The 25,911-nt window shown below is 39.5% G+C and overlaps 1 protein-coding gene across 1 annotated transcript in view; it reads left to right on the forward strand.

Moving 5' to 3' along the window:
• The window catches only part of DLG2 (discs large MAGUK scaffold protein 2), a 986,929-nt gene that overhangs the window by 109,015 nt on the left and 852,003 nt on the right, over positions 1 to 25,911 (forward strand). The window contains exon 4 of the mRNA XM_052669729.1: positions 7,780 to 7,925. Within this exon, the coding sequence (XP_052525689.1) occupies positions 7,780 to 7,925 (146 nt within the window). The remainder of the gene's footprint in view (positions 1 to 7,779; positions 7,926 to 25,911) is intronic.

Genomic DNA, 25,911 nt, shown 5'->3' on the forward strand with positions numbered 1-25,911 from the left:
TTGTTTCCATTATTCCTGCCTCAGACATGGAAGTATACCTACGTATTTGAGACTGCATTTTACATCAAATCTTTGATAGATTTTAACTATCCCTATTTATTTCAAGAAACCATGTTGGGAGCACTGGAGCAACAAAAAGAAAAAAAAAAAAAAATCACACGGGAAACAAACACTATAACTGAGCAAATAACATAACTCCACTACAGTTGTTTAGGAACATGTTGGAATCATTCAGACAAAAATCTTTTCATAACTTCTGTGACCCGCAGTGGGGCTGCATGATCCTTGGAGAAGATCAGAAATGCACAGTAATAACGGTTAACTGCTGCAGAGAAATAAGGCAAAATCTCTCCAGTAATGGCTCTGCATTCAGCTCTCAACACACCGAATAAAGCATCTTCCCAAAGGTATATGTTATTGTTGTCCGTAAATAACTTCCACCGCCTCCAACTGCTGCATGCAGAGCAATGCACAGCGCTGAAGAGAAGCGGACCTTTGTAATTAAGTTTATAAGAAATGAAGTTGATACAAGCCTTCAGTTCTTCAAAGAAAACTTGCTGTTTTACGCAAATTCCATTCTGAATCTCAGGAAACCTTCCTTCAGTTTCTTCGTGCTTCCTTAGCTGCCTCTTTCAGATAGTTATAATATTTATAGCACTTTCTGTTTGCATAGTATTCTGTTGGAAAAAAACACTCAGGAGCAGTTCATTTTGTCTATAGGTGCAGCAGGCAGCGTAGACTCAGAATCCTGCTCTGACCATCACTATGCTGGGCAAAATGAACCGTTGCTGCAGGATTTGAGGTGTGCTGCTCATCTTTTCTGCAGCTTGAGCTTCAGAAACGAAGTGAGCAGAGCTGAGTGCTGCATTTCTGATTTAACCTACTGTGCTTGCTTGAAACTGCTTCTGTGCATTATTAACCTTTCTCACAGTTTCAGTTCCTGTTCTACTGAAAACAATTAGCAACCACAGATGTTCACATATAACATTTTGTCAGTGGTGAATGTACAAATCCAGACTGAAATTCGTATTTATGAATAAGAAGTTTCAGTTTATAAGCAAGACTATGGCAATACATTCAGTCACTGAAGAGACTTAACTACTGACTTTCCTGACTGAGTTATCAGTTCCTAGTTTTCACTTGTTGTCTTCAATATTGCTCACATAGAAAGGACTGCAGTAATTATTTTGTTTCTCTGTGAACAGCGATATGTGTTGAATATTTTATTGTCACTGGGTTTTGGACAGCTGCCTTTGAGGCAGATATTCACAGCTGAGAATTTTGGGTAAGCTCTGATTGTATTTGGGGTATATTACAAAACCAAAAAATGATACCAGAAGTACTCCACAACATATTTTCCCTACATCCAAATTTATTAATTGCTGACAATTTAGTTTATTACAGCACATTTCAAAGCTTTGATAAAAGGATCTGATTTTGCTAAGGTCCTTGCCTGGACAGTAATTGGTTTCTGCCCTAAAGACTTTACAAGCTAAAAGTGCAAAGGATTGTAGGGTCATTGGATAATTCAGAGTGGAAGGGATTTCAAAAGGCCATCTGTGCCACATGTTTGGGATTTTACTCAAGACCAACAACCAAGACAGGTTAATGACAGAAATTACATTTCCTACTTCCCACTTTGGTACATGTTCTCCCAGACTATGCTGCTTTTAATAGATTTAGGATTGTTTGTCAACTGCTGGCATTTGACAGAAGACTGTTCCCTTGGCTTGCGCTGCAGTGTTCACAGGAATAAGACCTGTTCTCTCCTGCAGCAAATCTTTCTGTTTTGTTGGCATCTGTTTTCTCATGCACCAAAAGCTTACGCCTGAAAACCTTGTCTCAGGGTACCTACATTTCATTTTGACTTGATATACCTTGGTGCTACCTCTGCCAATTGCAAATAGCAAGCTTTGAGTTTTTCCTTTATTGCTGAATCTTGCACCACCTATATTAGTGCAGACCAAAGAGAAATATATGTGCAATCTCGAGGATGAGATACTGCTGAATTAGGAAAGGAATTTTTCAGTACTGCTGCACCAAGGGATGCTAATGGAGGCAGGTTTGGACTCACCATGACTATAAAGCTATGTACCAGCTTGATAACTGGAGATCTGCCATGTTTCCCAGAGCATACATGCCATAGCCCTGCTTTAGTTGAAAACTCATCCAATTTCAAGGCTTTTCCTTTTCTCTTCTCTTGCTTTTTGTTTTCTCAATCTCATAAATGTTATTTAACTCATTATAGAAATATTTTTTTTGCTTGGAAAAGCCACAAAACATAGTGTGTTCAGTGAAGTGTGTCATTTAACTTCTCCTTGGACTGCTTCCATGGGCAGGATCTTTAAAGCCCTTCACTGGCAAGCTGGTATGATCTCTGATCCCCTCCCTGCTACCTCTACCATGTGAATCAGTTCCCTTCTTGAACAGCACCCTGCACAATTCTCCTTACTCCTACCTAATAATTCAGACCAGATGGCTGAAGTTGACCCAGCATAATCTGCTCCCCAGGATATAAATGATGCCGTTTAGATGTATACAGCAATGTTCCCTTAGTTATAAAACAGACTAGCAACAAGATCCTGTAACAATTGACTTTATTTTGATTTGCAGAGTTCTGCCAGACACTAGCCATTTGTGTTGGGTTACACAACATTAAAAGGTACATATCAGATACTATCCTACGTATAGACAAAAAGATTGCCCCAAATTTCCTGGAAAGGAAGCAGCTTGTGTTTGCATGTTGCCTTAGATCCCCATTCCAGCTTGTCCCTGAATGCCCTGGAAAAACAGATGGGAGTTATACAGCAAAACAAGTCAGGGCACTGGCACAACTTAGGGAAAATGAATTTCAGGGCTAAGGACCTCCAGAAGGAGAAGAAAAAAAAAACACCTTTTCTTTTTGTCCTTCAGAATATTAGCTCCAATACCCAAACAGTGTCCATGGAAATACAATGCAGAGAGAACTTGTTTCTTGGGTAATGGGATTCTACGTTGTTAATGACGCTATGGTTAATTGCAAAAATGTACGGCCATCAGCAGAAGCCACAGAGAGAAGAAGGCTGTGTAGCAAGATGTCAAAAGAAAACTCCTTCTCATTACACAGATTAAGGCAACATCAGCTGTTATCACAGCATACTCTCTTCCTGGAGGTCAAAACATGCTGCGGTGGACAGGTGTATGTAAGTCCAGTGGACTTTGGCTAAAGTGGTGCATGGAATAGTTTGAACTGCTCTGTTACAAGCAGTCACATGTACTGTCAAGTCACTGGGGAAGCGGCATTTGCTGACACATGCAGTACAACTTCAGGCTAAGTGATGTACAAGATTATCCTTTTAGGCTTAATTGTTTGTATTCTATGAAATATAGATGGTGCCAGAAAGCTTGGCATCAGCTTGTTAGTTACTGGATAAAGTCCTTCTTCTTCCTCCCCTCATTTTTTGTAAATGCAAAAGTGATATAAGAGATTTTTCTCTCTGTTCCTGCTGTGGTTTTCTTTATGTCCCATCAGAACCCTAAATGATTTTGGCACCTTGCAAATCTACTCTCTCTGTACAGCTGTCTTGTAGACCTGTACCAGCTTAGGTTAGGCATCTCTGTATTTTAAAACGCATCACTTTGCAAAACTCATTTTTTGAGGTTCTCCTGTGTTAACTCTTTTCATAAATTAGGTACATGGAAAGGGCAGCAACAGATCAGCTGGTATGAAAGTGTTTTACTACAGTAATCCCAACTGCTTGATGCTCTGGCATGCACCTGCCTTAATGTCTAAATTTGTTGAACGTGTACAAAAAGCACTGATATCTGCCAGTGTGTTTCTGCATAGGTGAAAATCATACAGATGCCAAAATCACCTCACATAATTCATACAGCCTTGGTGCTAGTAGTTGGATTATGCTGAGTTACACAGCTGAAGACGTGTCAGTAATAGAGAGGGCACCAAGACATATGAATAGGAGCAAATCCTGACCACCTCCTCCCTTTAAACTTAGAGCAGTGAGTCTCAAAAATGGAGATTTTGAGTAATCAGCTCCTGCCACATTCCATCAGAAAATTGGTCCAGATTTCACAGAATCACAGAATGGCTGAAGTTGGAAGGGGTCTCTGGGTCCATCTTGTTCCACCCCTGCTCCATCTGGGACACCCAGAGCAGAGTGCCCAGCACCATGTTCAGGCAGTAGATGGAGGTCTCCAAGGAGGAGGCTCTGCAACCTCTCTGGGCAACCCGTGTCAGTTCTCAGTCATCCACACAACACAGAAGTGCTTCCCGGTGTTCAGAGGGAACCTCCTGTGTTCCAGCTTGTTCCCATTGCCTCTTGCCCCAGTACTTGGCTCCACTGGAAAGAGCTTCCAGAGACTGAAACATCATTCCTACACTTTTCCTCATTGAAGTTCATGATATTGTTATCAGCCCATTTCTCCAGCCTATTGATGTCCCCCTGGATGGCAGCACAACCCTCTGGTATATAGTTACGGATTAATAATAATTTAATAATATATTTGATCAGGCAGCTGCATCTAATCTTCCTTGTTTCTGCAAAGAGGACTTTTTATAATAAAGAAATAGCACTGTTTTGAATCCTCTGTTGATTCTGAAGACACTGCAAGTAGATTATTGATCACTAAGTGGTCGATGCTCTTGGACTCATTTATGGGCCTCCACAGGTCAGCCCTGCTGGCTTGCCTCTCTTTGAGTCCTTGTGCAATTTTATCAGGCAGTGTTATATGTCCTTAATGTTTGTTTTGCTTCGAAATGAGTGGAAATATAAAAGTGTGTGTTATTATAATTCTCTTTCTTTAATCTCTCTCTAAAAGTTGGTCTTCTTCAGACCTTTAATCATCTGTCTTTGTCTGAATTTCCTTCCATTTACTTCTATCTTTCTGGTGCTGAAGTGCTTAGAGATGAATGAGGAACTGTATTGCTTTATCTATTTTTTTTTTTCTCATTAGAATGCTGGTGAAAACCAGCCACAGAAGACAGAAATTAGTTTAGGCTATTCAAAATTTTTGCCTTTTTATATTGTTTAGCCCCTTTGCTGCAAGAATTGTAACTTTTTGCCATAATGAATGGATACTGCGATGCATATAAATTGGAACAGAAACTGCACTAGAATGAATAGTCTTAGGGTTGCTGAACCCAACACTTAAAATGAAGAAATGGCCCAGATTAGGCAGCCTGTCAGCTTTGTCTGATCACTTGTATTTCCTTCTGTGTAGCTGCTGGCTGAAAGAAAAGTTGCTCTTGTATTTGAGTAGGTCATTGTGTCTTCTCCAATTATTAATCTTCTCCAAATTATTGTCATTTAAATTAAAAAAAGTGAGTTAAGAGTAAGCTCACAACTCACATTTGTGCCTCAATGATTAGTATGTATTTTTTAAACTGCAGTAAAGTGCTCCTTTGAATATCTTATAAGGGTTAGATCTTGCTTATTCTTATAGAGGAATGTAAGAGAAGGAGCAGGGTGTCCTTGGAATTTAGCTGCAGAGCACAGATATACTGATGTACTCTATACTTGTCCGTGGACAATTACACAGTGATTCTTATATGTTTTCTTAACATGCTGATGTAGATAAAATTTGTTTTCCTGCTTTGAAGGGATGGAATTATCCAAAACAAAATATATCACAGTATCTTTAGGATTATTTCATATAAGAATATATAATTTTTTTTTCTGAGCAATTTACATTTATGCAGCAAAACTGACAAAACATCTGGGCAAGGCTAAGGGTACAACAAGAAGAGTTTATTAAATAAAGTAAGTCAACATTTAAGAACCAAATAAACAAATGAGACTCACAGACACTTTAAACAAACACGAATTTGCTGCTTGACAAAATGTTTGGAGTTAAAGAGAGGGCAGAATTGCTCCTCTGGTACCAAAACAAGATGGAGATACTTTGTTCTTACTCAATTAATAATTAGTAATATTGCCATTTCTAAATGAAACCTGAACTTGTTTTCACAGAAAGGAGCGAAAATGGTGCCAATAAATACTTGACAGAGATTTTAGTTGTGTAATTACTCTCTTTGTTGATTAATCTTTCTGTAAGTTCCCACCATGAGATAGACTGTTTTTTGATTGCTGTATATTGCAGTTACTACACTCCCACCTTTTAAAACCACTGCTCCAAACTTGATTCTACGCCTGCTTGATCCCATCACCTCTGTTACACTTTTTTCCATCTTCAGTAGCATTCAGCTGCTTTTCTCTCCTAAAGGCTGATTGTATCTCTGACATAATGGAGATCACTTGGTAGAGCAGATTTTACTCAGAGCAAATTACAGATCCTATTTTACGCTTACTTTGATTGACTGCAAGTCACCGACTACCCTTGTTCAATAGAAACAGCAATTGTAGCTTATGGAATTTAAAAGCAACCAAGTAAGTGAATCCTTTGTGCTTTCTTCAGTAACTGCCTAAGTACTCTTGAAATGTTCTCTGTGCACCAACGACAATTTTTCCAGTGGAAAAAGCCCACAACCTCCTTGGAATAGATAAGGACTTTTATTAACAGACATTTTTTTTACTTATTTTGCACACATGCATACAGATGCAAATATGGCATAGTTTTAATGAACATATTTGGTCAAGATAGTCTTTAACATTGGAATGAAAGCACTGTTCTGCTGTTCCTTAACTACCACCAACTCAATTAACACTCTGATAACAACAACCAAGCCATCAGAATAGCACTACCAGAGGGCAATTTCTAGTTTATTTCTGCAATGCATTCTTATAGAGATAATTGTGTACTAGTCAGGTCTGTTTTACATTCAGTTGTAATACAAATTGAGCTGGAAACGAAATGTATTTCTTCAGTTTACAAATTCAGAATGATGGTAAGAAGGCCCCTCAGTGAGAATAGAGGAGCTCCCACTCCCATTGCAACTGTCCTACAGCTTTTTAATTTAAAAGTAGCTCCTAACTTTAATGGTGAAATTAAATGCTCTCAGCAATACGAAATATAAATTCTCAGAAATAATTCTAATTCCTTTGCCAAAGACCAGAATGGTTTCTGTCTCCTTCTTTGCTTTCTCTGACAATTGCTTTTTGAGAATTATACCTTGCTACATTCTTTACATCTCAGGTAGCAGACATCAGAGAGGTACTTAGTAAAAGCACAGTAGTTTTTATAGCCACTCCAATCTTAGAAGTCCCAAAGGGTAAACAAGTAGATGTAATCTTTCTCCCTGAAACATGTGAACAGGATATAAAGGCCTGGTTTCTTACTTACTCTTGGTTGAAACCCAACATTAATTAGCTGCTTCTGAGCTGATTGAAGTGATTAGCCAACAGAATGCTCCTTAACCTTCTGTATCCTATTCAATAAAAAATCCCAAATGCTGGGGCTAAGGGTGGGCCAGATGTCTGGGGCAGGTATCTGATAAGTTTCTATTAGAGTATTTTACATCTGCAAATTTCTAGCTTACTCATCAAAATGATCTGTGACTTATTTTCATTTCTGTTAGGCTCTGTTCTACTTATATAGTTTGGGTGTACATTAATAAGTTTCTTGAGTCTTTCCTGATAATTATTATTCCTTTACTTCTTTGAAATCATTTTAAAGAACTTCTTTAAAAATGAGAATGTGCCTCAGGAATTTCCTTGACATTTTAGAAAACAAATTTGTGGTGCTTTCTGCTAGAAATGTTATATGTGTTTATCATTATGATGTATCTTCAGAAAATATGTAAATATATATCAGCTAGAGATAAACACCAGGGATTCATTGCCAACATATCAAATAATGCCTTCTACTTTCTCTCTTTACAAACAGATATTCAAGAGTTTTATGAAGTAACACTGCTAAATTCCCAGAAAAGCTATGAGCAAAAGATAGAAGAAGCAAAGGAAGTTGCGGAGAAATGGGAGAAGACAACATCTCCTGCTACAGGCCATGAAAATCTTCAGAAAAGCCAAGAGGTAACTGGGCAGATTAAGAATGAAAATATGTATGGTGTGAGAGAAGTTTCAAGCCTGATTTATGCCAGGCAATGACTTGAGATTGAAAGAGGGGCCTCAGTTAAGGAATTAGTTGAAGATATGGAAGATGTATTGTGTTATCTCTCTGACTTTGAATATATCCTTCATCCTTCTAAGTGCCAACTGTCAAATGAGAAGAAAAAAACCTTCTTTTCTCATCCTTGGTGTATTTTACATGATACTTTGTGTGTGTGCTTGTCCTCAAGAGAGAATAAATCTCCATTACTTGCTATTTACAGCTGAGATTATTAATACTCTAGTGATTATACCCAGTGTAAAAATTGTAGTAAGACTTTTCATGTGTTTGGGACTCACATTGGGCTGTACTTTTGTGTAGCTCAAGTGCACGTAGATGTTAGCCAAAATACTTCTGTATGAGAAATAGACATATAGAAGCAGGTTATACAACTTTGGTTTCCTTCTGTAACCAGTGATAAGATCCAAAACCTTTCTTAGAATCACAGAATGGCTTGCGTTGGAAGGGACCTCAAGGATCATTGAGTTCCAACCCCCATGCCACAGACTGGCTCTTCATCACCACTGGCTCTAATCTGCCTCTGCCTACCTCAAGATTATTAACTGAATTAACGATGTGAATTAATTATCTGGTCACATGTTCATATTTCAACAACCAACCAATCCTTCTCATCCTCAAATAACAAACAGCACTCCCTCAATCCGCCATAAAACAACAGAAAAACAAGCAATATATTATTCTGTTCTTAAATAGCAAGACAGAGATGAGAGCGGGCATGAACAGCAAAACTTCCACACCAGAATAAATGACAAAGGAAATTTATTAAAAATTCTATTTTTGATATGGAGAAGAATTTTAATAGTTGGCCACAGCACTTTCCAAAAGTATCCCTATTTATTTAAAAGAGTTTACCTCATTCAAAAAAATGTAAAACTCAGGGGAAAAAGAAAAGTAATTCTGCATGACACATTATATGTAACTCTTTAAAAAGACAAATCAGAATTGCAGGCAGCTAGAACCAAATTCTCTGAAGAAATGAAGAAATGTATTGTAAAAATTAGCTAGAGAAGCTTTCAGAGTTAATGAGAGCAAGCATTCAGATTTTGAGTGAAATTAGAACAAATGAGTCTTAACATTAATGTAGGGTATATCCCATGAATGATTTAACATTTGAGTCACAGTCTGAAGACACAACTAGCTGATTTCTCTCTTTCTTCTCCCCCACAAAGCTGTACATTTTAAAAAGGTGCAATAGTATTTCAGCATGTTATCTCTTGAAGTATCTGAAAAAGACAGTGGAAAACGTACTGTCTTTTAAATCCAGTCTTAATGCTTGACTCTCAAAACTACCTCCCACAACTTCATTTCTGTCTAAGGGGTCAGTTCCTGCTTTTATCCAAGGGAATTTAAACTCCAAATCCTATGCTGATATTAAAGGAATATATTAGACTAACTCAATGAAACTTTGCTAACTCAATGAAAATGATCACAGAATTATAGAATCATAGAATCATAGAATGGCCTGGGTTGAAAAGGACCACAATGCATCCAGTTTCAAGGCCCCTGCTGTGTGCAGGGTCACCAACCACCAGACCAGGCTGCCCAGAGCCACATCCAGCCTGGCCTTGAATGCCTCCAGGGATGGGGCATCCACAGCCTCCTTGGGCAGCCTGTTCCAGTGTGTCACCACACTCTGAGTGAAAAATTTCCTCCTTATATCTAACCTAAACCTCCCCTGTCTCAGTTTAAAACCATTCCTCCTTGTTCTATCACTATCCACCCTCGTAAACAGCTGTTCCCCCTCCTGTTTTATTTGCTCCCTTCAAATATTGGATGGCCAAAATGCGGTCTCACTAGAGCCTTCTCTTCTCCAAGCTAAACAATGCCAAACAATTTCTTCAAACAATAGAAAGCTCTTGTTTAGAAACTAGAATAACCATTTCAAGCTAGGAAGCTGGCAGTCAGAGTGTTCAGAGTACCCTTGTTTTTAAATTTGTAGTCTACCTGTACACTGTGTAATGAGAGCATGAAGAGTTTTGTCCTTTTGAAAAGCATACCTATACGTGCTTTAAGTGATTAGTTGCAGGCAAAACAGAGTACAAGTGTAAGCTTTTGTTTTGTTCCTTTTCACAGCACAGCACACTATGAGCAGTTTCAAATCAGAACTGATTAGCACATGCTGAATATAGCTGCTGTACATATCCCAGACAGTATGTTGTTTTCCATGAGAATTTCCTTATGAAGATGTATCTGGATAGTTTATGATTTAAATTCTTGTTATTCATGGTCAATTCCTTATGGAAACCGATGGTTTTGTACTTTCCTATTTGCTATCCTCTACATGCTCCAAATCTGATCCAGGCTGGATGTGGCTCTAGGCAGCCTGGTCTAGTGGCAGGCAACCCTGCCTGTGGCAGGGGGGTTGAAACAAGATGACCTTTGAGGTCCTTTTCAAACCTGGCCATTCTATGATTCCATGATAAGAAAAAAATCCTCCCTTATTTCATGCAGTGCTCCTTTGCAATAAATTCCCAATAATGTTTGTTCAGTCCAGAAGCCAGGCTCTTTTCATGCCTTACTTCCAACTGAAACCTTCCTTGTTAATTTTCTTTACAAATTGGTACTTTTTTCTGTATTTATGTTCCAATCTTAATTGTTGGTTAAAAAAGACAACCAGCTTTCACTGTACAGGTCAGGCATCCAGTGATCCCTCCTTTGTGTTGATATATTGAATTTTCCCAAAATGCTGACTTTTACATAACAGGAAACTTTTTAGATTTGTTGTTTGCAACACTTAGCAGATTTCCCATGGTTTCACAGAGATGGCCAGTCTTTAAACCTTCTCTTCTGTCACCTGTGGTCACCATAGTGGTTGTCAATGCTTGACCTTACATCTTACTGACACTGGATCTTTATCACTTAATGAAAGGGTCACAATCCATCTTATAAACTCCTGCCATTCTCAGAGGGTGCCTCAGAAGACAGACATTTCCCTAAGTCTTGGACAGTGATTTTGAAAAAGCATATTGAGAACTCAGGGAAATATATAAGCTCACCATATATGCCAGAACCAGTTGCATCCAGATTAACACAAACGATAGCACATAGTTCCACTGTTTGTAGTGCTCTAACAAAGCATGCTGGGATCCAGTGTTAGTTATTACTACTTTTTTGTTCTCAATGCTTTCTTCATTTGCCTGTTCCTTTTAAACTCTGTGCTGTTCAGGTATTGACCCTGAAGGAGCTCTTGGTCCTCATGAAATCATTAAATGTTTTGATACATATTTAAACAACACCTTTGATTTTTTATTTTTACACTAAGTTCTTTGTTGTATATTAGAATGATAGATGGTATCGAAGTCTCCAGATGCAATATTTCCTACCATCATATTATTTTTGCATTTCACCCAGTGCAGAGATTAAATATATTCTGTAATGTATCTGGCAAGGATGTAAATACCATATATCAAAATAATTTCAGTGGGTGGGTTCTGGGGAATAAGGAAAGAAGAAGGATATATATGACTGTTGGTTTTTTTTTTTTTTTTTTTTTTGTGTGTGTGTGTGTGTGTATGAATCTATTCCTGTTGTTTTCCCTTCAGTAGTTCAAAGTTGATAAAATCAACTTTAATTAGTAGACAGTTTTAGAACTAGTGAAATTGTCTTGGGGCAAGTTCACCATTCAATAAAATATTTACTGGGCTCCACTTTTGAAGGCTCTTACATATTTCATATATACATACAGCAAGAAGTGAACTTGACATGCCAGGTGATAAACAGGAAAGCCCAAGAAGTTGTTATCTGTGGTATAGGAAATCTAGAATATAGCTCTGAAGAAGACCTTAAAAAATCATGCTGTCCATTCTTTTACTGTTGGACAGATCAACTGTAATTGAACAGTTCTGATATCTTTGTCTTACTTGTTCTTTAAAACCTTCCATAATGGAGATCCCAAAACTTTCCCAGGTAATTTATTCCCTCACTGCTAGAAAGTCTGACCAGAAAGACTTATCCTGCAGTGTGTTAAAGCACTGCTGATAAAACTTTCCTTATGAAGAAGTTATTTACTTGGGGTCTTCTCCAAGGATGTGGGAAATCCATATTCCCTTCTTAGCCAGAGAGGAGCAAGTAATGATTCTTTTGCCATCCATGACCGTGCACTAAGCATTACACCAGCAGATATGATTTTGCTTTTTCTTGTTGCAGTGTTTCCAATTTATGTGGAATAATTCAGTCTTTATTGGGACATAATACTGACATGTGACTGTAGCTTTGAGATTAAATTATTAGCTGTGAAGAGACTTTTCTTAGTTTTTGTTTTGATTAGCATTACGTATAGCTCATCATATTTTCTTGGGCATACCCAACGGTATCTTGAGGAATCTTCCATCCTCAGCATGTGCCCCACCATCACTACTGAAAAGCGATAGATACAAAGCCCTTCTCCCTGTTTTTCTCTCATCCCTTCTCTACCATAATTATATTCAGATCTGCATAAGGCATAAAAGAAAATAGTAAGATACCTAATTCAAGTCCGTAGTACATGCGGCACCACTACAGGAGCTTTGATTTCATTTCTCTTAAACTTTTTTAGGGGAATACTAGAACGAGCAGGATGCTGCACTCAGCTCAAGGGTTGATGGCGCATGGCAGACAAAGTGTGTTCTGAGATTGCCTAATTGAGGAGGTATGCCAGGAACATGCAGTCTGTGGATGCTGATAGTGCTCAGGCACGGAGCTGATTGATATGCTTCAGACACGCGTCCTTAGGAAACAACCAAATGCCAAGTAGCTGCCTTGAAAAGATGGTTGTGGAGAGCTGACACTAAGAAAATAATGTGTATCCAGAGGTCTGATCTCAACCACTTTTAAGCTGAGTCATTTCAAGTCACAGTAATAAAATGACTGTATTGGCTTAAATCAAGTGAACATTATATTGTCCGTGTAGCAGAAGCCCGGAGCAGATGCTCAAGGAGGAGTAAGAAAAGGGAAAGCATATATAATGAGTGCTTTAGCCATTTTGCAAATCTAATCTTAATTTGTTTGGACTAGGAGCACAGAAAACATTCAGTGCTGGGAAACTCAGCATTACTTATTTTATAAACATTCAGCACAGTATCCACCACAGCTAGCATGCTGACTGGGGATGTGCCCAATCTGCTGCTGGAAATCATGAAGACAGGGTTTGTTTGCAGTTTGATTGCTGCCAAAGAGCTTCATTACTTCGCTGTACCAGTGTTGTAAGACCAGCTTTCACAGCTTGAAAGCGTGTTCTTGAAATTAGGGCTCTTAAACTGTCCCCATTGGTGAAAGGGTTGATTTATTTTCTCCCCTAGGAAATGTGAGATACTGATTCAGCTGGATATGGTTGAAACTGAGGTCTTCCATTTATCAAAAGAGTTCTTTCACCCTACCCACTTACAGACAAGGCTGGGGAAAGGTGCTTGCTTCTGCTGTCAAAGCTTTGCAGCTGTGAAGCTGAGATCAGCTGGTTCCTGGTGTCTGAGAGTGGGTGTACAGGGCTAAGCTTGGCTCATCTGCTTAGCAAATGGTCACTTGCCTTGGAAAAAGACTTCTTCCCTCTAAGAACAATGCATGGTGTTGAACAGTCACTAGATAAAGGAAGCCTCTCCCTTAAAAACTGTGTAGATAGATGCAAATAAAACTGTGAGATGCTCAGAAATTGCAATAATGGAGAACATAAAAGTACGCAGATGGAGGTATCCATCTGGTAAAACAAAAATTGAACTGCTCTGTGACAATAGTAACAGTGCTTAAAGCTACAGGCTTGTGCCCAGCTCCAGAGGCTCATTATAAGACATACATTTAGCCTTGTTTTAACCTCTTTGTTAGCTTTATGTCTACTGCTACTTATTTCTGGTCAGTGGTATTTTGACCTTTATTCTGGAGGAAAGTGGAGGTGGAAGAGAAGAATAGTTGGCTGTCAATCTCACATACAAATCTGGCTGGTGAAGGTCTGCTTGTCCCATGGCATGAAAGGACTCTGTTCTTATAGGGCATATGGTTCAGATACTTTCAGCTTATCGAATGAAAATCATTTGCAATTACTCTGCAAGCTTGATCACTGCACACTGATTTCATATGCACAATCTACATTCAGCTCAGGATGATATCATCGCTTCAAGATCATCTCCAAAGATTCCAGCTCCCCATTTAACCTCCTGTTCCATTCATTTCTTATGTTTCATAGCTTGTTTTGCAAAGACAGTCAAATGCAGAATGCAAAATGAGTCCTCCTATTCCTGCTTGCTTTCAGGAATGCCTGCTATGCTTGTACTCAGCTTTTATAAACATCATAATTACTTCTCTGTCCTGTAAGTCAGCTCATTAGAAGTTCCAGCAGTAAAACCCTTACTTAAAAATCTTCTGCATGTTGCAATTATCAAACCATTAATCTGTTTCACACTAGCAGCTTGTCTTGAGGGTGCAAGACTCTTCTATATATGCATATAAAAAATCAGTCTCTTTGGAGTTTGGTTTGTTTTCTTTCTTTGTTAACTGGGTACATCTTAAATTAAGCTGCACCCAGTTAACAAAGCTACAAATTGTATGGCTTGGTTTTCTCTCAAGAGCCAAATCTGATCCCATTTAAGCTATATTTAATATGCAAGAGTCATTAGGTATGATCAACCGTAATGTTTCATTAAAAGGGTTCAAAACATTCAATTTTATGTGTTTCTTCTCTAGATTTAGCTCCTACAGTGTACATTTATCTGATCGAATGCAATTTATTTCTGTGGGTGGATTTTGTACCATAGCCAATTCTGTTTGGCACTGAGTTCTCCTTCAAGAAGACACAAATCTTTTTATAGAGTATGGGTAGTGACATCTTGGTTCATGTGTTGCTGCTTTATGTCCCTTTTGCACCCAAGAATATGTAACACCCATAAGTAGGTAATTCTTTAAACAACACTGGACCTTGACTTCATGGGGATATTTTTAGAAAATAATTTGGCAATTTTATTTTCTGTGTATTAATAGGAAGCTATGCTTCATTTGCAGAGATTATTTTACACACTTGCCTTTTCAAGTGGTTTTATAATGTTTAGAAATGGATAATGCAAAGTCATTGTGTTATTAAAATGTTATTTATAAGTAGCTGCAACCAAATGTCTTATCCACACTGGGTATCTGTGCTGAGTCTCTATTTATAAATTTGTTATTTGTTCTGTAGCTTGTCAATAGCATGAGTGCCAGCGCGTCTGTTAAATGTCATCTTAGACTTGCTTCTGAGTGTGTTCTAATGTGGTCAGTTAATGTTTGCATTTCAAACCAGGAAGTTATATGGATACAGAACAATGTCATTCTGTGGAGTAGAAATGCTCCAGAGCATGGGATTCTCTCCTCTTTTTCTCAAACTTCTACATGAGAGTTTCTAGATGAGGGTTTGATACATATAGGTATGTGCATGTTAGGCATTGGCACAGGCTGCCCAATGATGTGGTGGGGTCACTGTCCCTGGATGTGTTTAAGAAATGTGGAAATGTGGCATTGAAAGACATGGTTTAGTGGCATGGTGGGGAATGGGTTGACAGTTGTCTTTCCAGTTGTAATGATTCTATGATTCTCTGATTCTTTTTTTGCTGGTTTATCAATGATGGGCAGCTAAGCACCACCACACTCTTCTATTACTCCCACTCCTTGATGGGACAGAGAAAGAAAATATGATGAAGAAAAGGCTCCTGGGTTGAGATAAGCATGAAGAAATCACACACCAATTACTGTCACAGGAAAAACAGACTCAACACAAGGGAGATCAATGTAATATACTGCTGAGAACTAACAGATTGGAGCAGTGAGAACTAAAAGCACACCAAAAACACTTTTCTCCAACCCACCCTCTTCTACCTCTCTTATCTGATATAAAACAGCTTTTGGGCTCTGCTCACAAAGGGCATCCCTGCAGCCATGCATTACCAAAATCATCCACATAAGCCCAATATAGTATGTTGTGTCATTCCCTAAAGAGACAATTTCTGTCTCCTGTTGTTTGTCCCCAAGACAGACATCCTTCTCCTTTTGCCATCAACTTGTGCTTGAAAAGTTAGACGTGATCTCAAACAAAGCCTTTATTTTGTTGCCCTCGCTTATTATTTTAACATCACCAAAACATTGCATGAGATTTTAGAGGATTCAGTGGTCTGACAGGTCTTTTCTGACAGGGAAGTTTTATTCAGTTTGACAATTGATTCCTATAGGAATTAGTGGGAGGGAGAGCAGAGCTGGGATCTTGGCCTTAAGCACACTAATCTAGAAGAGCAGTGATGAAGGAACCACATCCACCATAGCGGTTATTTTTTTCTCACTTGTATATAACATGCCTATCAAACAAGCTCTATACAGTTTTCTGATCTGGGATTTGTTGTTGCATCTGCAAAGGGTTGGGAGCAGGCCAGAACATCTGCTAGGGACTAGAAACAATAATTTTCCCCAATGAAAATATGACTCAATATTAACCACTTTTAATTAAGCAGTGAGTCTGCATTGTGATAAGCACTGAGGTCAGGCTATTAAGTGAATTCAACTTTGGCTACCAAAGTAAAAAGATATCATAGCCTATATACAAAAGTATTATTTAGTATAAAGCACTCATAAATTTGCCATATTTTATCTTCTTTTCCAAGATGGGTTATGTTGCAACAAGGCCTGTTGTTTTACCAGAGTAATATTCTGAAAAAATTACTTAAAAATATTGAAATAACCCAAGAGGATTCCACCACAAGCTAGCAGCTCCTCCAATGTCTGTGTTATAATTAGAATCATAGAATCATAGAATCACCAAGGTTGGAAAAGACCTAAAAGATCATCCAGTCCAACCGATCACCTATTCCTAACAGCTCCCACTAAACCATGTCCCTCAACACAACATCCAGCCTTTCCTTGAACACCCCCAGGGTCCGTGACTCCACCACCTCCCTGGGCAGTCCGTTCCAGTGCCTGACCACCCTTTCTGAAAAGTAATACTTCCTAATGTCCAGCCTGAATCTCCCCTGCCGTAGCTTGAAACCATTCCCCCTGGTCCTATCACTAATGACACGAGAGACAACATAATTCAATGTTTTTAGTAAGATTCTGAGAAGTTATATTTTTACCACTTGTAAAAAACAAATACATCAACTCTTAAAAATATATTTGCCCTGTAAAATTGTTAACAGTTCTGTAAAATTGATATTCAGGGATGACTCTACAGTAGTTAAGTTTCACTCTAAAAATATTTCAGAGCAATTTGTCTTACTTGCACGTTTATTAATTCTGATCATTCACCAATTTGAGCTGCTAAGCCAGAGAATTCACTGCCCTCCATGTGCAAAGGACATGAGTCTCTATAGATAGGTTTAAGAGACCATTATATATTTCTGCTGTCTACCAAAACTTCTTTATTAAAATGTTTCTTCAATAATTCCCAAGAATAAAGAAAGATATTGCCCCAAGACTTCTGAATCATATAAAGATCACCCTGAGAGTGATTTCTTGGATAGGTTCATATATCTCTGCTTGGTAAGGTAAATATATATGTGAGAGAAAATATCCTTCCTGCTTTGTTTAGATTTTTATAAACTGGGACAGGTACTCGCAGGTTTTCACAAACAATAAATACAATCCCAAAGGCAACAAACTAGGAAATGAAAGCAAAACTGTCAACTCTAAGATTTCATTTTTCCTTTATACTTTATGTGTATAATGCAGTTACAAGTGACATGATGAAGAACCACAAGACTTTGTGCGTTTTCAGCTTGTACATTTTATTTATTTGACCGTTTAACTATCAAGCTGTTACAGGTTATGGTGAAAATTGCCCCCAGTTCAGAGGACAGAAACAAGAGGCTACTGCTTATTTTCTGTCATAGGATTTCAGTGGAGTGCAAATAAGGCTTTTTTGTCGATCTTTCTGTTCTTAGAAGACACGGGTTTCACTCTTACCCGTTCTCCTCCTTCCTAAAAAGAGCCTTTAGGAGCATGTTTCTTTCTCCTATGCATATACCATATACCCAGCCAATCAGCCTTGAACGGTGATCACTGCCCCAGCTTATTTCTGTAACAGTGTTTTTCTTGCTGTTGGAAGCTTCTGCTGACTTTCACATTTCCATACAAAAACTACTCTCAGCTCGGCAGAGAAGGACCTCGGGGTCCTGATGGACGAGAGACTTAACATGAGCCAGCAGTGCGCTCTGGCAGCTCGAAAGGCAAATGGGATCCTGGGCTCCATCAGGAGAGGGGTGGTCAGCAGGGAGAGGGAGGTGATTGTCCCTCTCTACTCGACTCTTGTGAGGCCCCATCTGGAGTACTGTGTCCAGGTGTGGAGCCCTCAGTACAAGAAAGACATTGAGATTTTGGAAAGGGTCCGGAGGAGGGCGACTAAGATGATCAGGGGGCTGGAGCACCTCCCCTATGAGGACAGGCTGAGGGAGTTGGGCTTGTTCAGCCTGGAGAAGAGAAGGCTGCGGGGTGACCTCATTGCAGCCTATCAATACCTGAAGGGAACCTACACCCAGGAGGGGAGTAAACTCTTCAAAAGGGCTGACAATAGCAGGACTAGGGGAAATGGATCCAAGTTGAAGGAGGAAAGATTTAGGTTGGATGTTAGGGGGAAGTTCTTTACAAGGAGAGTGGTTAGGCCCGGGAACGGGCTGCCCAGGGAGGTTGTGGATGCCCCGTCCTTGGACGTGTTCAAGGCCAGGTTGGACGGGGTCCTGGGCAACCTGATCTGAATGTGTACGTTTGGTGACCCTGCTAGGCAGGGCGGTTGGAACTACATGATCCTTGAGGTCCCTTCCAACCCGGGTGATTCTGTGATTCTGTGATTCTGTACTCTATCTTACTCCAAGGGCATGCCACTGTATTACTGTATCAGTTCTGCATGTCTCATACTTTTTTTGTTGTTGTTATTTACCTCCACCCCTTTTCCTTATCTTTTCATGACTTTTTCAATAAGAAACTATCCTGGAACATCACGGAACTTTTATGATACTAAAGAATATCTCCACAGCACAGGAACTCTTCAGAAGGAGCTGCAAGACTGTATAATTTCATCATTAATGTTGTTTTTATCCCATAGGAGAAATGGTTGCTGCCATAACAATCATGACTTTTTTGACATTCTCCTTCTTTTGATCAGAAGAAGGTTTGCCTGTGCTTCTTCAACTTCTGTCATCTTGTAGTGAAATGGACAGTTTGGTGCACAGAGGAATGGCACTGTATTAGCACAGAGGAATGGCACTGTGGCTGGAATATCTTCAGTCTCACCTATGTGTGAGGGGCTGATTCCCAGACCCCAGAAAACTGTTTTACAGCTGATTTATGAATACGAATTTTTAATATCCTTTTAAACATGGGGTGTTGGAAGAATATCAGGTTGATGAAACTTGTTTTTTTTTTTATCAACCTGCATAGATCTATGCAATTATGTTGACCAAAAAAAAAAAAAAAAAAAAAAAAAAAAAGGATGAACACCCCCAACAGTTCTGTGTGAATGATTTCAGCAATCCAGCCTCTGCTTGACACATCATATCTTCCTGCTTTTTGGTCAGTTCAGCCTTTATATTGAATTATAGAATCATAGAATCATCTGAGTTGGAAGAGACCTTTAAATGTCATCTGGTCCAACTCCTCTGCAATGAACAGAGACACCCAGAGCTTGGTCAGGGTGCTCAGAGTCCCATCCAGCCTGAACTTGACAATCTCCAAGCTTGGGGATGCATCACTTCAACCAAGGATATTTTTAACACCACTAATGTTCAGCCCATTGTTGCAGCTGCATAAAATTTCTTCGCTGAAAGGAAAAATCAAACTTATGAAGGTTTTACAGATTCTCCAAGTTCTCTAGCCCTTTTCACAAGTGTAGAGGAGCCTACATGAATTTCTAAAATACTGCCATGTCACTGCATTTTTATTGTTTGTTTGTAGCTCAGCACTTTCAGGTAGTCATCTGCCTTAAAACTTTCTGAAAGAGACAACAGCTGTACAAGCTAAAAAAGATTAAATCAGGAGCAACACATGTAGTGAATCTGAAATTCCCTTTCTTGGAAAAGGCTTTTGAAACTCTGTGGAAACAGCAATGGCCACCATAAATTATTATTGTTTTGATGAGCTACTAAAATAAGTTTGCTCTCTGTGTTTTGTAATTGTTAATTCCAAGGAGAAGGCCTGAAAGGATCTGCTGAGTGCTTTCAGGTCATCCCTTACATCAGACTGGTATCTTCTCACACGTTTTGTGATGTTGTGGTACTTTGTAGAAAAGCAGAGGTAATAAAACAGCTTTGTCTCTTCCTAAGGAGTAGGAAGATTTGTGAAAGACATATGCCTCCACTTATGTAATCAGTATTCTTTTTTTTTTTTTTTTTTTTTTTTTTTTTTTTTGAGATATCCTGTGCTTTTCTGACAATAAATGCTCCCAGGGCACCCAGTTGTATCTTTGCTAGGTCAGCAGGAAACTTGTAACTAGCTCGTTCAGTATGAAGGATGCTGAGTGTGCTGTTGCTTGAAACAGCCAATTTTCTGCAGTTACATTCATACTTCTTAATGCTATTTCTTAACTCAGTATCTCTTTATTCCTTAGTTGGCTTCCTTGTTTTTGTTCCCACTTAGGTAACGTGCCTGACACATATATCTGTGCTCACACTGAACATTTCTGTCACTTCTGAGAATTAGAATTCATATATTGTTCTTCACTCTCAGTTTATGGTGACCCTTGGACCAGGATCAGAAACTCCTTGTATTGATGCTCCGTTCTGTGACAGCCATCACAGGGAGGGGAGGGCTGATCTGACACCCTTGCTCAATGCTGAGCAGAGAGGAGGGCTGAAGCTTACTGTTCAAACTGTAGTGAACTTGGAAAAACAAGAGACTTCAAGCCCAGCTGAAGGTGTTTTGTTGCAGCCCAGCCAAACAGTGGTGAAGGCCTGCGTTGTCTTTATGAATTGTGACCAGATTGCTGGTCACAAATATATGAAGGAAAGTTCCTAGTTCACCACATCCAGGAAAACAAGCGGTGTGATGTTGCCAAACTGTGAAGTGACATCAGTGACTGCAGCTATTTGTCTGAATAGTAGAAAACGTGTTTTTCCCAGTAGCTTTGAAGACTGCAATACTAGAATTGAACGTGGCTCCTTGGAGCACCTCTTGTGAACGCTGTTTTACTCAGTGCTGCACAAGCAGCTATCAAGAAGATGGTTTTGCCTAACTTCAGCTTTGGTTATGAGCTAGTGAAATGCAAAGCTGCCCTCGTGCTAATAACACATTAGGTTACAAAGAATGGTATGTATATACAAAGAATAGCAGAGTTGTGTTTTCTTGGCATTAACAACCATCAGTGTTTCTCCAAGGCTTCAGAGTGCAACCAGAACTGCAATTGAAGGCCCTACTAATGAGAACTGGGGTTGCAGAGATGCAGTTCCTGCTATTATGTCTGTGTTCCTTCAGAAGTGCCTCATACTGCTTCCCTGCATGATCCCTACCATTTTCTTCTCTCAAAAAAGGTCCTTTTTGTTGCTTACAATTTAACTAGAATATAAAGATGATCAAGGATATTTCAAGCAAGCTTTCATCAACATTGAAAATATTTTCGAGCAAGCTTTTCTTCCAGCATTCCTCTAACCCATATGTACACCTACACCTGAGTCAGTCAACTTGATGGAAGACACAACCCAGCAAGGAAGAGAAAGACACATCTAGGCGGCCTAGACACATTTCAAATGCATGAATCTGCAGACAGCTTTAGTGTGCAGTGTTTCAGAGTCAAATATGGTTCTTCTGAGACTGAATTTGTTGTGTCATTTAGGCTCCCTGTCTACTAGTGTTATCTGGACCACGGTGTCAGTGTGCTGTGACAAGAGCATTGTTTCTCAATTAGAGAAAAATTAGCTTTCACTGGCAACTGTGGAGAGTTTCTTGTCCCTGTAAGATTCAAGGGAGACGTGCATGAACAACATGGACAATATATGGTGGTATATATCACAGGAGTGTTAAATGGACTCAGAAGCTTTCCCCTTGTCACCCTTGGCACTGCCTGCTATGTGAGATATTTGCTCCTCGTCTCCTGATGCAGTTGTCAGTGTTGTTTATTTAGTGCACTTACAACTGCCCTTACACATCTACACTGGTACAGCCACAAGCTCACAGAAGCTAAAAACCCTGTGTGGTCTATTACTTAGTAATAACCTTTGTCAGTGGCTAGCATTAATAATTCTTGGAGTCCTCATATGAAAGCACAGGTTTATGCCACCTCTTCAGTAGAGAGTGACAGATCCTTATCCAGTATTTAACTCATGACCGTGGTCACAAAACAAATTATTAGGCACCTCCATGGATTCACCTCCAGCATTCTGCAAAGCATCTAGGGAATATTTGTTTTCCCTTTCACGTTACATTCTCTTCTGTTTATCATCGCTTGTGGAGCATGATGGCGTATTCCGCAGTTTAATGACCTGAGTCATTCCACTTAACTTACTTTTTAAGTCCTTTTCCATTTTTATATATCTACGTGCAAAGCATTTTGGAATGCTCTGTAGGAGACGTGCTGAATGAAGAGAAGTGGCACTGTGTTTTGCCTAAGGTTTTGTTTAGCTGCAGTATGTATTTTTGCATGTCAGCATGAGTATATATGATTGTGCAGCTCAGCAGAGCCATGACTTGGCAAGGCAGCCTGCCAGCATAAAGACAGTCACTGCTTACTTCCCCTCCCTATGGCTCTGGCCAAAACAAATACTCTTTATACTAAGGTTTAGGATGCTTCCAGCAAAACTGTCAAGAAGGAAAAGTCATTACAGTATTCTCTAGGGTTTTGATTTTGTGGTTATTTCTTCTCCTTGTCTTTAATACTGGCTTTATATCCTTGCATTAGTGTAAAATACCTCTAGTCTTCCTAAGTATTACTTTGCGACATATCAGTCCCATACTCAAAATGGGGCTGGTTTTATTAAGGCTATTAAGTAGACTGACTTAAATTTCTGGCAAGAAAAAAAACAACACATAAAGATTTTCAGTTATTCTCAAGTGAAATGTGAGTAATTTTCTCCTCTGTAATTTCTCCGGATGTGTATATACGTACAAAGAAACTATGTGGGCCAATGTTGGAGAGAGGAGACTGGTTTCTATTGCATCTGCCTTGGACCTGCAGTACATTATGAGATTTAAATCAGAACTCAGTCACATTATCTGAGTGACTGTCTGTTTAAATGTTTTCCTACAAGGTTATCATGCAGTGCCCAGCCTTATTGAGCATTCCTCTTTTTTTTGAGGTTGTTCTAACTGTATTACACATACATATGTATATGTATACACATGTACATACGCATGTAGGTTGCTTCAAATAGAATGCCTCCTATTAATTTACACAGAAACTTCAACAGATACAAAGAGCGTGATAATGCTATTTGATAGAGCAAATTCACAGCTACAAAAAATGTGTTGTTCAACAGTCACCACCCTACCTGTTTTTTTTTTTGCCAGCCATGAGCAAGAGCCAGCATGCCATGCTTGTAAAAATCAGCACCAGCGGAGGTGACCCAGTGTTGCTGTTGTCATTGCTGAAATGCACCCCCTCGTTGTGCTCACATCCACTGTTTGGTCTCCATAAACCTTCAGCAAGCATTGATGAATGTCAGTGGTTGTCATTTTTTTGCAAGGAGGAATTCAATCACACACTTTTGCTCCATACACACTTCCACGTCAGATGCTATCTTGTCAGACTGCCCCTCTGCTACCATCTGCACAGGGCAACAAAATGTAATGGTGGGAAGGTTCAGCCTCTACTGCCATCCCACCAACACCTGCCTCTGTTGTGGGCCAACATAAAACAATAGGAGGCATTACTTTCAGAGTCATTCTTATATATTATTCTCACTTTAACAAAATATGCATACTTTTTACAAGGAGGAATAGTATGATCTAGTTTATAAAAGCTCCTCAAACCAAAAAGAGAGAAGCTTTCTGTCATAGCAAAACCGTTAAAGCTTGTCCTGAGAAATGTGTGGTAGCTGTATACACACTCTTTCTTCTGAGAACTCAGAGGGAGACAGTCCTCTGAAAGCAATTGCCATGGCTCTCTTGGCAGAGAGGCTACCAGAGTTAGCACTAAATGAAGAGCTTCCCCCAAAGTCTAAAGCTATGCACAAGAGTCCTAGCACTTCTTCTTCTCCATCTATAAACTTAAATTCATAAATACCCCATTATGTGTAATCTGAGGTCACCCCATGCTAGCTGTATGGAACAATGACTGCCAATCAGTTCCAGCAGTATAATCACAGATTCACAGAATTGTAGTGATTGGAAGGGACCTCACGAGATGAGTCTGCCCAATCTCAGTGCTAAAGCAGGCTCCCAAGAGTAGATTACCCAGGAAAGTGTCCAGACCAATTTTGTATATCTGCAGAGGATACTCCACAACGTCTCTGGGCAACCTATTGCAGTCATACACAACGTAAATTTCTTTTAAATTTATCTTCCTGTGTTCTAGTTTGTGCCCATTACCCCTTGTTTGTCACTGAAAAGAGCCTGAGCCCATCCATTTGACTCCCATCTTTTCAACTTTTGTAAAATTGGTAAAATCCCCCCCTTGGTCTTCTCAGCTCCAGGCTGAAGAGTACGAAGTCTCTACCAGAGATACTTCAGGTCCTTAATAATCTTTGTTGCCCTCTACTGGGTGACTCTCTACAGCAGTTCCCTGTTTTGACATGAGGAACCCAGAACTGAACACAATACTTCAGATTTGACCTCACCAGGTCAGAGTAGAGGGGGAGGATAACCTCCCCCAACCTGCTGGCCATGCTCTTTTTAATGCACTCCAGAACACCCTTGGCCTTCTTGGCCACAAAAGCACATTGCTGTCTCATGGTCAACCCTGCTGTCCACCAGGACAACCAGGTCTTTCTCCACAGGGCTCCTTTTCAGCAGGTCAGCCCCTAGCCTGTACTGATGTTTATTCCTCCCCACATGCAAGATTCTACACTTACTCTTGCTGAACCTCATCATGTTCCTCCCTGCCCAACTCTCCAGTATGCCCAGGTCTTCTTGAATGGCAGCACAGCCTTCAGGTTTGTCAGCTGCTCCTCCCAGCTGTGTATCATCAACAGACTTGCTAGGAGTGCCTTCTACCCTGTCATCCAGGTCATTGGTAAAGATGTTGAATAAGACTGAACTCATTACCGATCCCTGGGGAATACCATTAACTGCAGGCCTCCAACACTGTGCCACTGATCACAAAACCTCTGAGCTCTGCCAGGCAGTCAGTTCTCAATCCACTTCAGTGTCTGCTCTTCTATCCCATACCTTAGCTTACCCACAAAGATATTATGGGAGACATTATGAAAATGTCTTACTGAAATCGAGGTAGACAACACCCACTGCTTTCTCCATCTACCGTCTGGTCATGACACCACAGAAGGCTACCAGTCAGGTCAAGAAAAATTTCCCCTTGGAGAATCCATGTTGTCTACTCTTGATAACATTTTTTTCTTCCACTTTGTATTAATTAATGTAGTCTCTCTCATTATGGTTGTTACAGGGAACCAGCTAGAAATGCAACATAAGCAGTTAATTAATTGCAATTTAATTGAAATGGGTCCATTTGAGGAAGTACAGAGATGGGAAAGTAAATGGGCAATTGGAGGGCTCTGCTACACTGCACTGCTACCTGGAGCAACCAAAGCAACTGTGTGGGGTTTTTTTTTGTTGTTTAAAAAAAAAAGCAGCACTCATACAAAATGCAATACAAAATGACACAAGAGAATAAATGTATCAAGTTGTTATGGCAACTGAACTATGTAGGTTGGAATTTATGTATCCATAACTTTACTTCTATGTAAATAAAATAAACATTATCCTTGCTAATTAAAATCATGCAAATATTATTTAATTTAAAATCATTTGTCATCTTTCCTCTTACAATTAATGACTTACTTTATGTTTTCTGCTTGCAAGATTTTGCATTTA

Source organism: Tympanuchus pallidicinctus, unplaced genomic scaffold (genome assembly GCF_026119805.1).
Source record: "Tympanuchus pallidicinctus isolate F22 unplaced genomic scaffold, pur_lepc_1.0 scaffold11, whole genome shotgun sequence".
Taxonomy (NCBI): Eukaryota; Metazoa; Chordata; class Aves; order Galliformes; family Phasianidae; genus Tympanuchus; species Tympanuchus pallidicinctus.